Source organism: Podarcis erhardii, assembly GCF_964252035.2.
Source record: "Podarcis erhardii genome assembly, chromosome: 6".
NCBI classification, from domain to species: Eukaryota; Metazoa; Chordata; class Lepidosauria; order Squamata; family Lacertidae; genus Podarcis; species Podarcis erhardii.
The window spans coordinates 56,712,835-56,729,682 of record NC_138510.1 but is presented as its reverse complement, the minus strand read 5'-3'; the positions used below and the strand labels follow the sequence as shown (position 1 = coordinate 56,729,682).

Genomic DNA, 16,848 nt, shown 5'->3' with positions numbered 1-16,848 from the left:
ACTTAATAGTTCATGGACTGGTTCCATGAGTAATGTCCTGACGTTATGTTGAAAAACAGAATCTCTATACAGTAACTTGCTGTGATGATGGAAAGGCACCATATTTCTGTTGCTTTCATCTCAATTTAAAGTGTTTAAAGTGTTGATGCCCTACATTGTTAAATAAGTAAAACAAAAGAAATAATTTTGGGAGATGATCATAAGCAGGATATAGTGGTTGAGGAAACTTATTAACTTGATGTAAGGTAGAGAGCAAAGATATTGTAAGAAATAATGTTTACTAATAATGTTTATTAGATATTGTAAGAAATAATGTTTACTAGATATTGTAAGAAATAAATGTTGGTTTACTAAATTAGGAAAACTTTACACACAGTCTTGTACAATTATAAAACTAATGCATTTTTTATTTGATGTCTAGAAAAAACCCTAGACCGCTCTGAATATTAAAAGAGCTATTTTGACCAACTGGCATATTTTAACCTTTATAATATTGGCAATGGGTAGCTATCATGCAAGGCGTAGTGATCTTTACGTATAGACGCTTTTAGTCATTTTAGTAGAATATGCATTTTGAAGGGTTAAGGACCTTTATGTAAAACAAAATGAATGTGGGGCAAATTACCTGTTGCCATACATTTTTGTTTATAAAAAACCACTAGCTCCATGCGTTTTGGCAGGCCAACAGTGCAAAAATCTCATTATGTTTGAGGCTAGTTTCATGAATAATTATATCATGAAGAAAAAAATGGACCCCAGAAAGCCCATTAGAGTTGGAATAATTTGTTGGATCCATCAGTTGGTAACACAACTGCTTGGAGTTTGCCAAGGAATTATATAGCACTGAAAAAATATCCAGCCATTCTTTTGTTTGCCATCCCTGGTTTTCTAATGCAGTGAGATAAATGGCACCCCACCACAGACTATTGTCATGCCAAGTGGTTGGTTGATAATGTTTGTGAATACAAAGTAGATTCAAGATTCTAGAGTTTTTTGCTTTGGGTAAGTTAAACTTAGTTGACTACCACCCTATATTATTTCCCCATTTACTTCAGACTTCCTTTCTTCCTCTCGCTCTGTCTTCTTCTGTCAGATTATAGATTACAAATCCTCTTTTCTCTTGTGCTCTATAAAAGCTCAAAGTGTATTGCTATCATTACATAAAATCATCATCATTGAATAAAATGTAGCCGATGCTGAAATAGGTGGTTTTATCATCATCTTTCTCAATAATGTTGAAGTTGCAGGGTAGACTTGACAGAGAGATCTAGTACCCCAGGACCCTTAATCTATGCCATGGAAGTTTGGGTCTAAGATAATTAAATATTAGTATGATTCTGTAAACTGGGATTGGCCCTGTGCAACGGGTGCCTTTTAAATGAAACATGACTACAGGAATTTCTTCTACAATTGTTATCAGAAACAGCACATTGAGTAAAACTGTCACCTTTTATCCAGCCGTACTTTCATGTGGTTTATGTGAAAGCTCTACAGCTTTACATGGTTTATGAAGCACAAATTTAGCTATATGTTAGGCTGTGAAAGTTGATAAAATTCTACCCTTCATCTATAAAAGAAACCTCATATGCTGTGAGTCACACTGCTATAAATATGACAATTTCTGATACAGATGATTCTGATACAGATGATTCATGATCTGTTGGGGAATACCTGAAGAGTTAAGTTTATGGATTTTCTCAATCTAGCACCATGCTGTGATTCAGTTATTTTTATTAAGCAGTTTTTATGAATTGCAGTTTTGGTTTATTCATTTGCTTTAGGCAATTTACATGTATTTTGGATCAGAAAGCTTCCTTTTCACAGGTGTATGAATTAACAAAACAATTTGAGCTATTTTTCATTGATATGTTTTAACTGCTGTGTTATAAGAAGAAATAATGCTGAAGAAACTGAAAATTGGGAAATGTGTTGTTGCTACCCTATGAGTAAAGGGCATTTGCTAAATTGCAGAGTGCAGGTTGTGGCAAACATGAAGTTAATGTACTGTTGCTTTGTCAGAGCACATTAAGATCAATATGATGGGAAAATATTTTCTCTGCCTGAACTAGACATATTAAGGCATAATTCAGAATGCTTTCAGATGGCCTGGGTTGAGAGGGGGAGAATGCCCAACAGGAAGAAAGTATTTGTGAGCCATGATTAGCCTCATGGCAGATGATACCTCTTCATGCTCCATTCTTAAGTTTGTATTTTCCCTCAGCTTCCAAATATCATATGTAGTTGTGCATTTGTTTATGGCAGGGGATTTTAAACTTTTAAAGACACCTCCCTCATTAAACAAAATATTCCCTGAGGTGTTTTTAAGTAATTAGCTGAAAACCTGTCAATTTGATAGACAAGGTGGGGGGAAAGATATAAAGCTCCAGTACTTTTTCTAGCTCTGCTCGCCACATCCACTCCTAAAGTATGGAAACTGGCCAGACTCCCCTCCCTCATCTCCCAGTCCAGGCCAATAACTATGTAAGGCTTAAAGGATGTTAAAATCCTTCATCCACAGATCTCAGGGCAGTTCACAACCATGTTAAGAAAAGGTCTGTGATTATGACAGACATGTATGTCAGGGACTAGCTGGATGAGGAAGAGTAGTGGGCGCCAACTGCGCAAGTACCCCGCAGGAAGGACATGGAAGAAGATGACTAAGACCCTGGATTGTGGTGGTGGGACACTGAGGAGCAGTCTGGGAAAGGGATGAGCTGGGTGTTGCTAGAAGCAAGAGTTTTGAGCAATCAAGGGTGATCAGAAGAAGGAGGCCCTTCCAGGATAGGGCTTGAGGCGGAGAGTTGCAATGTAAATGCAGATTCAGATAGAGAGGAGTCAGAGGTTGCCTTTGCTGCCCAGCAGGACAGTCCCAGTCCTGCTGATGCTCCTCCCCCTCTGACACCTTCCTCTAGGAGAGTCCTGCACGTTGCTGAGCAATGGGCCTGACAGGCCAAGAGGAGGAGTCCACCCCTTCAACATAGCCTTCATCTGCTTGGGAGGGATCCAGAATAAGAGGCTAGAAATTGCATTTCATGCCTCATGTTCTTCCTGCTCTGTGGATGACCTGTGATTGCCTGACAGCTCTGTGACACTGTACACTGTATCCCATTTTTGACCATCCACTTGTCATCTCTCACACACGCAGCTTTATTGGAGTCCATAGACAAAAAATACACTGTACTGTGTACTGTGTACTGTGTACTGTGTACTGTGTACTGTGAACTGTCATCTCACTGTAATGTTGTCTGGACATTTGCTTCTCTCTTATGAGTACTCCTATGATTATTGCATATATAATGATGTATATACAGTGATACCTTGGGTTACATACACTTCAGGTTACATACGCTTCAGGTTACAGACTCCGCTAACCCAGAAGTAGTACCTCAGGTTAAGAACTTTACCTCAGGATGAGAACAGAAATCGTGCTCTGGCGGCACAGCAGCAGTGGGAGGCCTCATTAGCTAAAGTGGTACCTCAGGTTAAGAACAGTTTCAGGTTAAGAATGGACCTCCGGAACAAATTAAGTTCTTAACCAGAGGTATCACTGTAAATGACTGTTTGAAGGGATTTTGAAGGGCATGTTTCAAATGGCACTTGCAAATTGAAGGGGTAGGGATAAATCTTCTTGCTAGTCTTCTACAATGTCTGCAGTAGCCATTGCTTTTTCTAAAACAATACTTAGACTGCAATCCTATGCACACTTACCTTGGGAGCAAGTTCTATTCAGCTTAGCAGAATTTACTATTCACTAAACATGCTTTGGATTGCATTGTTACCCTTTCAAAAAGTTGAAGAATCTGAATACTTTAAGAGTCTTCTTTGTCTTCCTTATGAGTTGATTTAGCCTTTTGTTTTACTAATATGCTTGCTGGTGCCTTGAAGAAGCTGAAATCAAAAAAACTCCTGACACTTTCATAACAGCAGACCTCAGAGAGGGATTCTCCTTTATCAGGTGCACATACAGACCCCAAGCATGACTTGAGTTTGGAGTTTAGTGTATGTGACTTCAGAATACAGGAAGGAAAACTTCAAGGAAAAATAAAAAGAGCAGCTATCAATGTTTTCTTAAGTTTTCATCAGTAGGCCATTGTCTTCAGTGAAAATATTTTCCTTCCTAAATTTTACTTTTCTAAAATCAAATACATTGTAACTGTAGATGTGCCCTTTATATTAATCTGCATCCTTGTTTGGAAACCTACCATGGGAACCTTTTTATGAGTCTTGGAATGAATTTCATGCAACCTGTATTAAAGGGCTTAAATTACGTATTCGGACACTGTTCTCGGACTTGAATTAGAAACTTTTCTCCTCCCCTCCTCTCTTCCCTTCCAAGGTTAAACCTGTGATAAGTAATTGTCACACTTAGTGCCCTTGTACAATGCTAATTCAAAGTGACATGTCTAAACTGGCCCTAGTAACATGAAGAAACTTAACAGGTGTGAGGGGTGGATCTTCCCATGGGCTCTGCTGCACTTCTAACTAGAAAAAAACCTAGAGAAAAAGTGAAATGAACCTTGAATAAATCTGTCAGCAGTAATTATCTCAGCAGCACTTTATGAAGGGATAAAGTAAGCATTGGTGCTAGTGGAACGTGAACACACTCCACCCTTGTGATTTTTTTCCACCATCCAGTTAGTGTTTAATTTTTTTAAAAAAAAGATTTAATGCCTGACATATTATGTGTTGTATACAAAAGGAAAATAGTTCATTTCCTGTGAAAAGATAAAACTAATTGGTTGTTAGTTGTGCTAGTTTTACTGGTGTTATCAAGGGTTTAAGAATATACCCAAAATGTTTTTGTTAATTTTGAAATAATTTCAGTGAAATTTCTTGCTTTTTTGAGTGCCAAGAGTTAATGGCTGCCTTTAGTCATGCCAGCATAGAAACCCAAATCTGTTTGCTAGCTTTAAGAATTTAACAGCACAGACCTATTAATGTTCTTGTTCACTTTGGCTTGGCATATCTCCCCCACCATGTTAATATAGGAAACATTGCTGAAGGAAGTCTAATATAAAAGGTAAAGTAAAAAGAGAATAAAATGTTGAGCATAGAGCATATCTGCTGCTATTGCTGCCAATCCTGCCAATGATGGTTGATGGTGGCTGTGGAGCTCAGACTTGATGACCTGGGTCAGCACTAAAAGACAGCTAAGATGGTATCTCGCTTCTTCAGCAGCCTCAGCTTTTGTAGCTGAAGTCAGTCAGGGTCCTGCCCTCCAAGGCTAAGGGGGAAAGGCCAGCAAGGCAAGGAGCAGTTCTTCCAGGACTCTCAGCCAAGATGGCCCCTGGCCTCTTCAGCAGCCTGTTTTTCCATCTTGCATCTAGTTTTACACAGAGTATTTTTTATTATTTCCCCCTAAGAGAGCAGTATGGTGGCCTTCTCACGTCCAATTCTACAACATGCTTAGCTAGATAAGAAAATCTCTCATTGATTTTGAGCTATATAAAATCCCACCCTGAGCTATGTTTTAATATTATTGAACATGAGAAAGCAAATGGCCAGCATCATGTTCTCAATGTCTGACTTTCCTTACCTAATATTCTAACCCATTTATCCAGCTTTAATTGGGAGGAAGCCATCTATCATGAGATCCTTGGATCTAGTTCGTTTGCTACCACCAAACCTCTATTTGGCATTAGTCACCTTTCCTTTAGTGCGCTCCTTAGTGAGAGCTTAGGTATATACAGATGTTACTCCCCCTCCCCACTACTATGTTCAATACTGAATGAAGCATGTGATATAAAATGGCAGTGCCAGCATTACAAAGGCAAGCGTAGATTCTGTTTTATGTATGAAAGAGTTTCACTGATAATTGAGCTTGACCTGAATGTCTGCTTTAATATTTCATTTATTCCAAAAGAGTCATTTCCTTTTAACTCTGTGATTTTAAAATTGTGACTAAACTGCTATTTAACCTTGCTACAAGAATGTGGCAGCAGGCTAGTCCAGGCAGGTCAACACTCACTTGGTTAGCTAGCACACTTAATCAGCTTGCTTTAACCTGAAGCAAATTAAGGCTTTTATGAATTCTAGCACATAAGTGATTAAAAACACCCTGACTTGAGGATAAAAATAAATAAGAGTATTTCTAGCATACTTGCTAGGCTTTGGATAAGACTTTTTTAGCCACTACAATGACTTGGAAAGTAGAACTTCCTTCACATTTTTTTTAAAATACAGACATTTAGCCAATACATTTTAAATTGTTATAGAAAATACACATCAGTTACTGCTTATTCAGTTTTGACAATATGTGTATTTTTACCCTTCAAGGACATGTTTGCATAGCTGCTTATTAATCAAGAAGGCTCTGTGTCAGTTGATGGAGCGGGGGAGAAATGTAGATGTAACTCTGTTGTTATTCTTCTAAAGCGAATAAAGATTTTAAAACTCTCAACTGTTGGACAATTTAAATGTAACATGCATATTTTTCAATACTGCCTTAACCTTTTAGTGCACAAAATATAGCAAAGTAGTCTCTACTTTCTGAGATCAGGCCATATTCACAAAATTCGCAATTGAGTTACCCTTTGGTCCTTTATCCATATGACATATTTCCTTCACAAAGGAAACCTCTATAGTCTGTGTTAAAGGAAGAAATATGTTGTCAGCAGCATTTTTTACAGTGACTAGACATGTTTGCAAGGTACTGTCTACTATATTGGTACAGGTTTCCACAGCTTCTAAGTGTTCCTACTTAGCCCCTTATCAATTCCTCGCTCCCTCTTGATAACTCAGGCCTCTTCCAAGTTGGCTCAGTTTTCATAGTCTGACTTCTTCTAGAAAGACTCTTTGTTAATGATTTTGGGAATCTGAGGTCTAAAACTGATTCAGATTACCTTAATAATGGGAACTGCCCACTCCTACTCAGTCACCTGCTTTGTACTTTAACTCCAACCATCTGTTGTCTTCAGTGCTATCTTGGCTCCTTACCTGGATGGTGTTTGAGCTGCCTTGTTTTCTTTCTTCAGTCACCACAACTGTGGTAAGGGCCTCTTCCTACCCATTGCCTGTCCGCTATTGGTTAAAAGAAATGTAAATGATCCCCAATTTGTCAAGTGCATGAGCTTAGTGCCGACCAGCTATACAGCAATAATGAGGTAGCTTTAAGTGTTTGCCATGATGTAGAAGTTTGAGGATTGAAATGAAATGATATGTTGAAAATAAATCTTGTCAAGAAAGGATATTGTGGAATGATCTCAAGTATTGCATCCTTTTTTCTAGCGTCATTTTGTATAACAATGTTCCTTGTGGGTAAATTCTAAATTTCCCAATCTTTTTATTCCAGTTCATTCAAATCTACTGTAGTTTGGTTTTAGTCACTGAAAGAAACATGTTTATGCAAATCTGATAGTTGATGCTGCAATGTATCCTGTGTTTTAGGTGACCCTAGCAGCATCGGGAGTCTCTTATCCTTGCCACCGACTTACAGTTGGAAGAAGATCCTCACCAGCACAAACCAGAGAACAGTCAGAAGAGGTAAACACAATCTCCTCCCTCCCTCTTCCTTCTCACACACAATATATGATATTCAGACACTCCTTCAAGCTATGCTGAAAGCCACATTTGTATTCCGGTTACTGCCCACAAAACTCAGTTTGACTTTACTATAGCCTAATCTATGCTGAAGTCGGATTGTTTCAAACAAGCCATAGCTAAAATTAACCACAGTTTGATGAGCTTGGATCACAAGACAAGCTAAAAAAATATGGAAGTGTAAACTCTCCCTGGCTAGGTTGAAGGAGGCAGTCAACAAAGCTAGGGGAAGACTAGGCTCATGCCATCACAACAAACCACAGTCTATCATGTTGTATGAACACACCCACTATTTACAATCCTATTTATACAAAATAGTTTTCTCAAGCCAAAATATATAGGGAATTTCCTCCAAGGTTCTTAATTTCAAACAGGATGGCCTTTATAGTTGTATATGGGAAACTACTAATATTGAAACAGTATTATATCATAAATATAAATCTGTTCTGCATTATTCTTAACTATGGCTTTTACTAAATTAGCAATGCACAGATGTACATATGGTTAGTGACAGTGATGGAGATGACTTTGAAGATGCCACAGAATTTGGAGTGGATGATGGAGAGATGTTTGGAATGGCGTCATCTGCATTGAGGAAATCTCCAATGAGTAAGTAATGCAATCCTTCATGCTGTGAATAGTGTAACAATGTACTGACAGCAGTTGAGCAATAGGAAAGAAAGCAAACTTTGGTTCCTTTTGGTTCCACCAGATAGTTTTCTTGGAGATATATTCCAAGAAATGTATTTCAACATCCAGTGATAAACTCTTTTTTTTAAAAAAAGCTGACTTAAAAAGGAAGACCTGAGAAATTAAGACTGTATAAATGAATTCTGGATTCAGGCCTCCAGAAATCAATTCTCTTAGACTTAAAACTTAACTTTGGGGCTGTATCTATATGCCTACTATATTTCAGTGTTTTTTTCTTTGAAATATTACTAAGATTTATCGTTATTCTAGAACTAGAATAAAAGCTATACAAACACTTGTGTAAAATATTTCAAAGAAAAAACACTGAAATATAGTATAACAACAGTTATAAGATGGCTTATAAGATTCTAATTTTATTGTTACAATAATAATACTGTCATATGCAAAAACCGATACGTTGTTTTTATCATCTTCATCTTCCTAGAACTGCTCACAAATTCCATATGCCCAAAGGGCCATATTATTGCTGTTCTTTTCATTAAGGGTTATTAAAAGTTATTTGAATAATGTATATGTACAATTAAAGAAAATAGTAAAGGCAATGTTTTCAAAAAATATAATATGAATACTATTCTATGGATAATTATATTATACCATACTATACTATACTATACTATACTATACTATACTATACTATACTATACTATACTATACTATACTATGTACTATTTTCCTTTCTTTCTTTTAGTGCCAGAAAATGCTGAAAATGAAGGAGATGCCTTATTACAATTCACAGCAGAATTTTCTTCAAGGTTAGACTTGTAATTGTGCATAATTTCTGCATCTATGGTTCATGAATGTGACTTATATTTTTACAAAGCATTTAGGAAAAATGTGGAAGTGAGAAGAATCTTACGATATTTGAATCCCGAAGTTGTCAGATTTCTTTAGGAAATTTATTTTTAAACTTAAAATGCAACCTGCTTCTCCACATTGAGCCTCCCAACTGTAAATCGTTTAGCTTCTCTAAATATCCAACCACACACTTCTCCTTTGCATATTCTTCCTAAGTTCGCAGCTACTCTAAACCATAAGACAGCCTGCAGTGGATTTTTTGCAGCAGAGAGCTCTCATTCAGGATGGAATTATTGAAACATTTAATTCATAACACACACGATTGTGAGATTCTTTTGACGTTTCCAATATGCATTTTTTCACAATACCTCGAGGACTGCCTCTTTCCATATGAACCTGAGGCCCTTCTTCGTGTGCCTCCTCCACAAGAGGTCCAGAATGGGCCTTTTCTGCAGTAGCTCCCTGTCTGTGCAATGCTCTCCCTGGGGAGGTTTGCCTGGCGCCTTCATTATATACGTTTAGCCATCAGGCAAAAACATTCCTTTTTAACCAGGCCTTTGGTTGACTGACATCCGACCTATGCCCTTTAAAAATGTGGGGTTTTTTTGAGGGGTGTGTGTGTTACTGGGTATTTTCTGTTTTTATTTTGGTTATGTATTTTGTGGTTTTATATTCCTATTTTAACCTGTGAACTGCCCTGAAACCTGCGGGTATAGGGCGCTTTGCAAATTTAATAATAAATAAATAAATAAATAAAGTAATACACCATGGGATTTTTTAAAAAAAGATTATCTAATAAGTTTATGTGTGTGGTATGGAATGGCTGAATGGCTACATTTCAGAAAAATGAAAGACTAAAGGGAACAGTGATCTAGAGCTAGGTATACTCAGACCTCTGTGTGCCCCACGGACAGGCCACAATCTTACGCAGGAGAAAGGTTCCCAAATGTGCATGGTTTGAATGTAGGGTCGGTCTACTCATATTCTTTCTAATATCCTGTTTCCTTATTATGGCAATCTGCACAAGGGGGTGTGACTCTCCTAGTGGGGTACGACAGCTGGGGGGTGGGGAATCATGTCTGGCAACCAATGCGCCCCTTTGGTTTCAGATAGTATACGGGTAGACGAGTCTAAAAAGCCTGAGATATAAATTTTCACGACTCTCTAGTGCAGGCACCCCCAAACTCGGCCCTCCAGATGTTTTGGGACTACAATTCCCATCATCTCTGACCACTGGTCCTGTTATCTAGGGATGATGGGAGTTATAGTCCCAAAACATCTGGAGGTCCGAGTTTGGGAATGCCTGCTCTAGCAGTTATGGTGGCTCACTTACCATAAGTAATGTATTTTGTGCTAACTCTGAAAGCGTATACTCGATCCTGACCAAACTAAGCCTCCTTGATGTGTATTGTGCATCTCCAGGTACAGATGGGAATGAAACCTCAGAGAGCCACTGCCAGTCCATGGTATCATTCCACATAAGGCAGCTTCCTAAGCCACGCAGCTCAGGTTTTGAGAACTGTTCTTAGGTGCCTATCTCCAGCAGCCATTACAAGACTGACAGTGTTGGTTTTGGTGGAAGGCATTTCAGAGGGTGGTTTTTGAGTAGGATCCAGCTGCCTGTAGGAGCAAGTTTTCCATTTCTGCACACTTCTCTTCGATATTCCTATTGCCCAGCTACCTTCAAAAGGACAAGACTTATTTTACCTTTTGAATTTCTCTGCTTTCAGTGAGCAGTGGGATAGTTTAACATCCTGTTGAGAATATTTTTCCATCCGATTCCAGATTAGGAAGAAAGGGAAGGAAATGTAGTTAGCTGAGGCTGGGTCGAATGGCTATGAATAAACTTAATGCAGTTATGGAAGGTGAGGAGACTAATACTATTTACCGTACTCTACAAATTGTTCTTGTAGCTAATGCAGTTTCATGCAGTTAGCTCTACCATGGGAACTTTAGTGGCTCAAACTTGTGAGTTTTGATTTTGAAGCTTTGTTATTCTGAGCGACTTCATACGGTCAGAGTTGTGGCAGGAAGTACTTATGCTTTCTGCAATTTTGGGTAACAAGCAAAGGACAAACCTCTGCAAATGCCTCATGGAGAGCAGCTCTCCATTTGTGTCATTTAGAAACCCCTCCCTCCCTTCCTCTATAAGTTTCTGTTTATGCTACCAACAGTGGCCTGTTCCTGCGAAGGTCTTCCCATTGTCCCTTGGAAGACAAATGAACAAATAAGAACAAAAATTGATTTTTGTGGCATCATTTGTTTAAAGCTGGCATTCTATCATTTAACTTAAAGTTTTACGCTAAGTATAAGATTGATAACGTTTACATTTCAGGCATGCCAAAGTCATTTACTTGAGACTGCTCTCAGTGTCAGTCTTCTGTATCTCAGAGTTGCATTTCTGGCCCTGGTAGCTCTCAGTTTGATAGATAACAATTTTATCTATACAGAAATGAAAAGTGTGTATATGCCTGAAATATATTGTGGTGTGTTGACCTGAAGTGTTGAATGCAAATAAAATGTTTAAAATATTGCTTCCTAGAAAATGTAGTTATTTTGTGTTTTTGTAAAAAAAAAAAAAAATTTTAAGTGCTGGAACCCATTTAATATATTTTTTTAATTAATTGAAACTTTTTGGTATTCACACAGATATGGTGACTGCCATCCAGTATTTTTTATTGGATCATTAGAGGCTGCTTTTCAAGAGGCTTTCTATGGAAAAGCCAGAGATGTAAGTACATTTTTAATACTATACTGTCTAAAATGCCTTTCTGGCCACTTCCTACACTGATTAACTATTGCAGTAGTTAGTTCCAAAATTGGTTATGTTTGCATGTCACATTGAAACATAGTTAATGTTTAACTGTGGCTTAACATGAACAAGCAGCAATGCATGCTGGTCAGACATCCCTACTTTACTTTCGCCCCTACTTCCAACTATGCCACGCTGGAAGTGGCGAAACATAAACCTTGGCTTGTCATCTTGTTTGCGCCCTAGTGGTTGTTTTCCTCAAACTACAAGTGGTAAGCCAAGAACAACACAAGTGTTGTATCCGATACTATGTGAGTGAAGTTCTGATTGCATGACTAGGGCCTTCCGCCTTTCCCCACACATACCCAAAATCTGCTCTGGAGGGTCTCTGGAGTAGATTTTGATGATGCACAGGTGAGAGGAGGGGGAACATCCCTTGCGCAACTAGAAGTCTGCTGCTCAAGTGGTGCAGCAGTATTGGATACAACGCCTTGGCTATGGGCAATAAGGGTGAGTTGTTAGAAAAACAAACCACAAGCTTGGATTCAAATGACATAAGAAGCCAAGGCTTGTGGGTAATCGCTCCCAACATGCTCCAGTAGGAGTGGGAGAGCAGTGAAGTGGGGACTTTTTTGTTCACATTAAACCACAGAGACACTTGAACCAGGCCAATGTATCAAGTAACTGAATAACAAGTTTAAAAGGATCAAACTCTCTTACAATTTTACATTATTTCCTAATTTCACTCATTTCCTAAATGGGAGGATTTCCTTAAGAGTAGTTATTAGGAAGTAGTAATGTTTTTTAAAGTACAATTTCTAAAATATATACTTTACTTCTAAAATAATTGAAATCTGAAACCATATGTTCTAAACTGAGCTGCAGAGGGCACTTAATTTTACCAGGGCAACAGACGAGCTTGAAGCAATAGCATTCTTAACTTGAAGTGAGAAATTGAGTTGGAAGAGTAAATAAAAACAAGATTGAAGGTTTAAATCCTCTGCTAGGCTTTTTGAATTTATATGCTCATTAAATGTTTATTGGAGTGGTCGGATTACGAAGGATTTAGGGAGCTTCATCAACTGGTATATAGTTAATCACTAAGTAAAACACTACATTTTATAAAGTGTTTCTCACGATGCCACACTCAATCCATCTTAATGAAAACCACTTCAAACTGATTTAATTTGAGAGCACTTTGCAGCCAAGAGTGTGTGTAGACCTTGTCCTTTTTCTTGGGGAATTTTAAGTTGTCTGAGCAGAAGGTGTTCTGTAAAAACTCAGCTTCAGCTCCAGAGCAAGAACTACCGGTAGTTTCTTTGTACTTTGTTTATCTTTTGTGAGGAAAACATCTAGCAGTTTTTGTGAATATGAATAAGGATAAACTCTCTCTCTCTCTATGAATAAAATAGAAAGTTAATGAAAGGTTCTGGTTATCAGAAATTGTACTTTTCTTATGTACTTGGTATACAAGTAGTAGCTTGCTTGCTTATTTATTTATTTATTTATGAAGAGACATTGTGATCTCTTTTTTAAAAGATAGTTACTGAAAATGTGTTATTTCCCAATTTCAAAAAGATTGTCTTCTCCTGCATACATATTGTGACTCTCTCATAATTTATCCTTCCTAACATTCATGTTAGAAGCAGAACCAAGTTACTGATTGGTTACAGTATTATCAGTTATACCATGGGTAGGCAAACTAAGGCCTGGGAGCCGGATCCAGCCCAATCAACTTCTAAATCCAGCCCACAGACGGTCCAGGATTCAGCGTGTTTTTACATGAGTAGAATGTGTCCTTTTATTTAAAATGCATCTCTGGGCTATTTGTGGGGCCTGCCTGGTGTTTTTACATGAGCAGAACGTGTGCTTTTATTTAAAATGTACCTCTGGGTTATTTGTGGGGCATAGGAATTCGTTCATTATTATTTTTTCAAAATATAGTCCGGCCCCCCCACAAGTTCTGAGGGACAGTGGACCTGCCCCCTGCTGAAAATGTTTGCTGGCCCCTGAATTATATGATATGTTTAAACTAGATAAGAAAAATTGAATTTTGGAGAAAAGCTCACAATTTGAAAGAGAGTTATTGCAGAATAATGAAAAATTATTGTCTAAAATGTATAAGCAATTATTGGAATGGGAAACAAAAGACAAGCTGGTTAAAGCCTCGGTGACCCACTGGGCAATTGATATAGGGTATAATATAGAACGTTGGGACGCGGGTGGCGCTGTGGGTTAAACCACAGAGCCTAGGACTTGCCAATCAGAAGGTTGGCGGTTCGAATCCCCGCGATGGGGTGAGCTCCCGTTGCTCGGTCCCTGCTCCTGCCAACCTAGCAGTTCGAAAGCACCTCAAAGTGCAAGTAGATAAATAGGTACCGCTCTGGAGGGAAGGTAAAACGGCGTTTCCGTGCGCTGCTCTGGTTTTCCAGAAGCGGCTTAGTCATGCTGGCCACATGACCCAGATGCTATACGCCGACTCCCTCGGCCAATAAAGCGAGATGAGCTCTGCAACCCCAGAGTCGGCCACAACTGGACCTAATGGTCAGGGGTCCCTTTAGCTTTACCTATAATATAGAACTAAACCTCTGGGAGAAACTATGGAAGAAAGATCTGAAATTAACTGCATGCTACACGTTGAAAGAGAATACATGAAAATGATTCATAGATGGTATCTAACCCCAAGTAGACTAAGATCAGTGTTAGAAACTGACATATGAAAGCTAGAAGCTAAATGGCACCTTAAACCTAGGTCATGGGCGCAACTACTGAATTTTTTGTCTTATAACAAGAATACAAGGCTTAAAATGAATGAACTGCAGCCAAAATATTATGTTCATTTTTCACATGGTCTAGTCTTTCCCCTGTCCACCCCCCAATTTTCTTAAGAGGCTTTCTTTTCCAGAGAGTGACTGGAAGTGGGAAGGCATAAAAAGATCGTCCTTTCCTTCCACTCTGCAGTTTTAATCTGAATTAGGCATAGTACTGCTCCCAGAGCTCAGAAACTGCTCACACTAATGAAATTCCTTGCCAGAAAATGCACCTCGAATAATGGGAGTTTCGAACACTGGCTAAGATGTATAAGCGGAATCAGATTTGTGTTGGAAATCTAAATAAATGAAAGGAACTTTTTCCATATGTGGTAGGCATGCAAAAAAGTTAAAGAATATTGGGAAATGATATATAATGAGATAAAAAAAAAAGTTTAGAACAACATTCCCAAAAAACCCCAGAGGCATTCCTGTTAGGAATGGTTCAGACAAAGGTACCCAGGTGTTAGAAAAACATTCTTAATGTATGCAACAACGTCGGCTCAGATCTTGTTAGCTCAAAAATTGAAGGTGAGGGAGGTCCATAGCAAGGAGTATTGGAACTTAAGATGATAGAATATGCAGAGGTAGCAGGTCTAACAAGTAGAATAAGAGAGCAAGAAGAACAGGTATTTAAAGAGGAGTGGGAAATTTTTGCTGAAAATAATTGTGTACAGTTGAAAATGGTGTCAGTATTAAGGTAATTTCAACAGTATAACATATTTAAAAGGAATGTAAGATGGGAAAATGAATTTGATGGATTTACAAAAATATGTCGGAATGGTGGACAAACTAAAAGAACCTTGGAAGGGTAGGGTAGGGAGGAAAGTTGTTGAATGGATGGCTATAATGGAAATTTGAAAATTTAATAAAAATTACAAAAAAGGAATTCATGTTAGAAGCCTTAGTGATACCTATATAGTTCTTTGAAAAACACATATGAACTAAGTTTATTTCTGCCTAGTTTATTGTTGGTATGTTATAGAATACTGTAGGTGTACTAATTCAAACATGAATTTAACTAAATCCATCTTTAAATGATCTGTAAGTTATGGCTATTATAAATGAGTTATCTTTTCACATTTCTTATATATGTGCATGCCTGCCATATGCTACTGCCAGGTTCAAAGATGCAAGAGCAGATAGGAAGGTCTATTGGTGCCAACAATATTGTAATTTCAGTGCTAGGTGTGCCTCTTTACAGATGGCATTCCAAGGTTGGGCACCACCACAGAAAAAAAATGTGTCCTCTGTGGAAGCTTAGCATATGTCTGCTTAATAGGGTACTTGGAACAGAGCCTCTCCAGAAGATCCGAAAACAGGGATAGGCTAGTAGAGAAAGAGGAACACCTTCAGGTCCAAACCATTTATGGCTTTAAAAGGAAGCACCAGCACTTGAAATTGGGCTCTAAAGCAAACAAGCAGCTAGTGTAGATATTTCAAAATAGCAGTAATATTGAATGACTCTTGCTGTACTCGTCAAAATTCTAGCAGCTAAGGTACGCACTGACTGATGCTTCCAAGGCATCTCATGGCAGCCACACATAATCTAGCCAGGAGGTTACCAGAACATAAATCACCATAGCTAAGCTATCCCTGTCCACAAGGAATTGCCGCCTATGAACCAGCAATGCTGGCAACGTGAACTTTGGGACACGGAGGCCATCTGGGCCTCGAGTGGCAATGGTAGATCAAAGAGTATCCCTAAACTGCATACCTGCTCCTTTAGGGGGTAGTGCAACCTCATCCCCAAACCTGAGAACACTCACCCACAATGTTTCCATGTTGGGATTCAGCTTCAGGCCGGTTAGTTACCGAATTCAGATTGAACCCTTACATGCTTCATAAATGCTTTTGGGAAAAGCATCTTCCAGCAGATAAAATTGATTACATCACTGCCTGGATTTATGAGCACAGTTATACAAGTGGGACCCTGTAACACTATTTTGTTCACTATCTCCCTCCAGGATACTCTATTCCCACCAGCTTTCTACCTTGCCAACCGCATTTAATGTCCACTGAGCAAGCTAACTCTCAATTGGCCTTTTTAAATTTAATTTAATTTAATTTAATTTCCCCCACTTAGTCCCCCCCACAACATATTCTCAGATCCGAAATCTATTCCCCTTAGCTTTTGCCTTGGGAACAAATTAAGAGCACCCCCTCTTAATTTCTAGCAACTATGCAGAAAAGGAAGAACACAAACTGAAACATTTTTCCACAAGTACACACTATTACAAT

The 16,848-nt window shown here is 38.4% G+C and overlaps 1 protein-coding gene across 1 annotated transcript in view; it reads left to right on the top strand.

The window, feature by feature from the left end:
• The window catches only part of FAF1 (Fas associated factor 1), a 171,325-nt gene that overhangs the window by 92,158 nt on the left and 62,319 nt on the right, over positions 1-16,848 (top strand). Inside the window, exons 9-12 of the mRNA XM_081868243.1 lie at positions 7,387-7,482; positions 8,022-8,148; positions 8,939-9,002; positions 11,695-11,776. Coding sequence (XP_081724369.1) covers positions 7,387-7,482; positions 8,022-8,148; positions 8,939-9,002; positions 11,695-11,776 — 369 coding nt within the window. The remainder of the gene's footprint in view (positions 1-7,386; positions 7,483-8,021; positions 8,149-8,938; positions 9,003-11,694; positions 11,777-16,848) is intronic.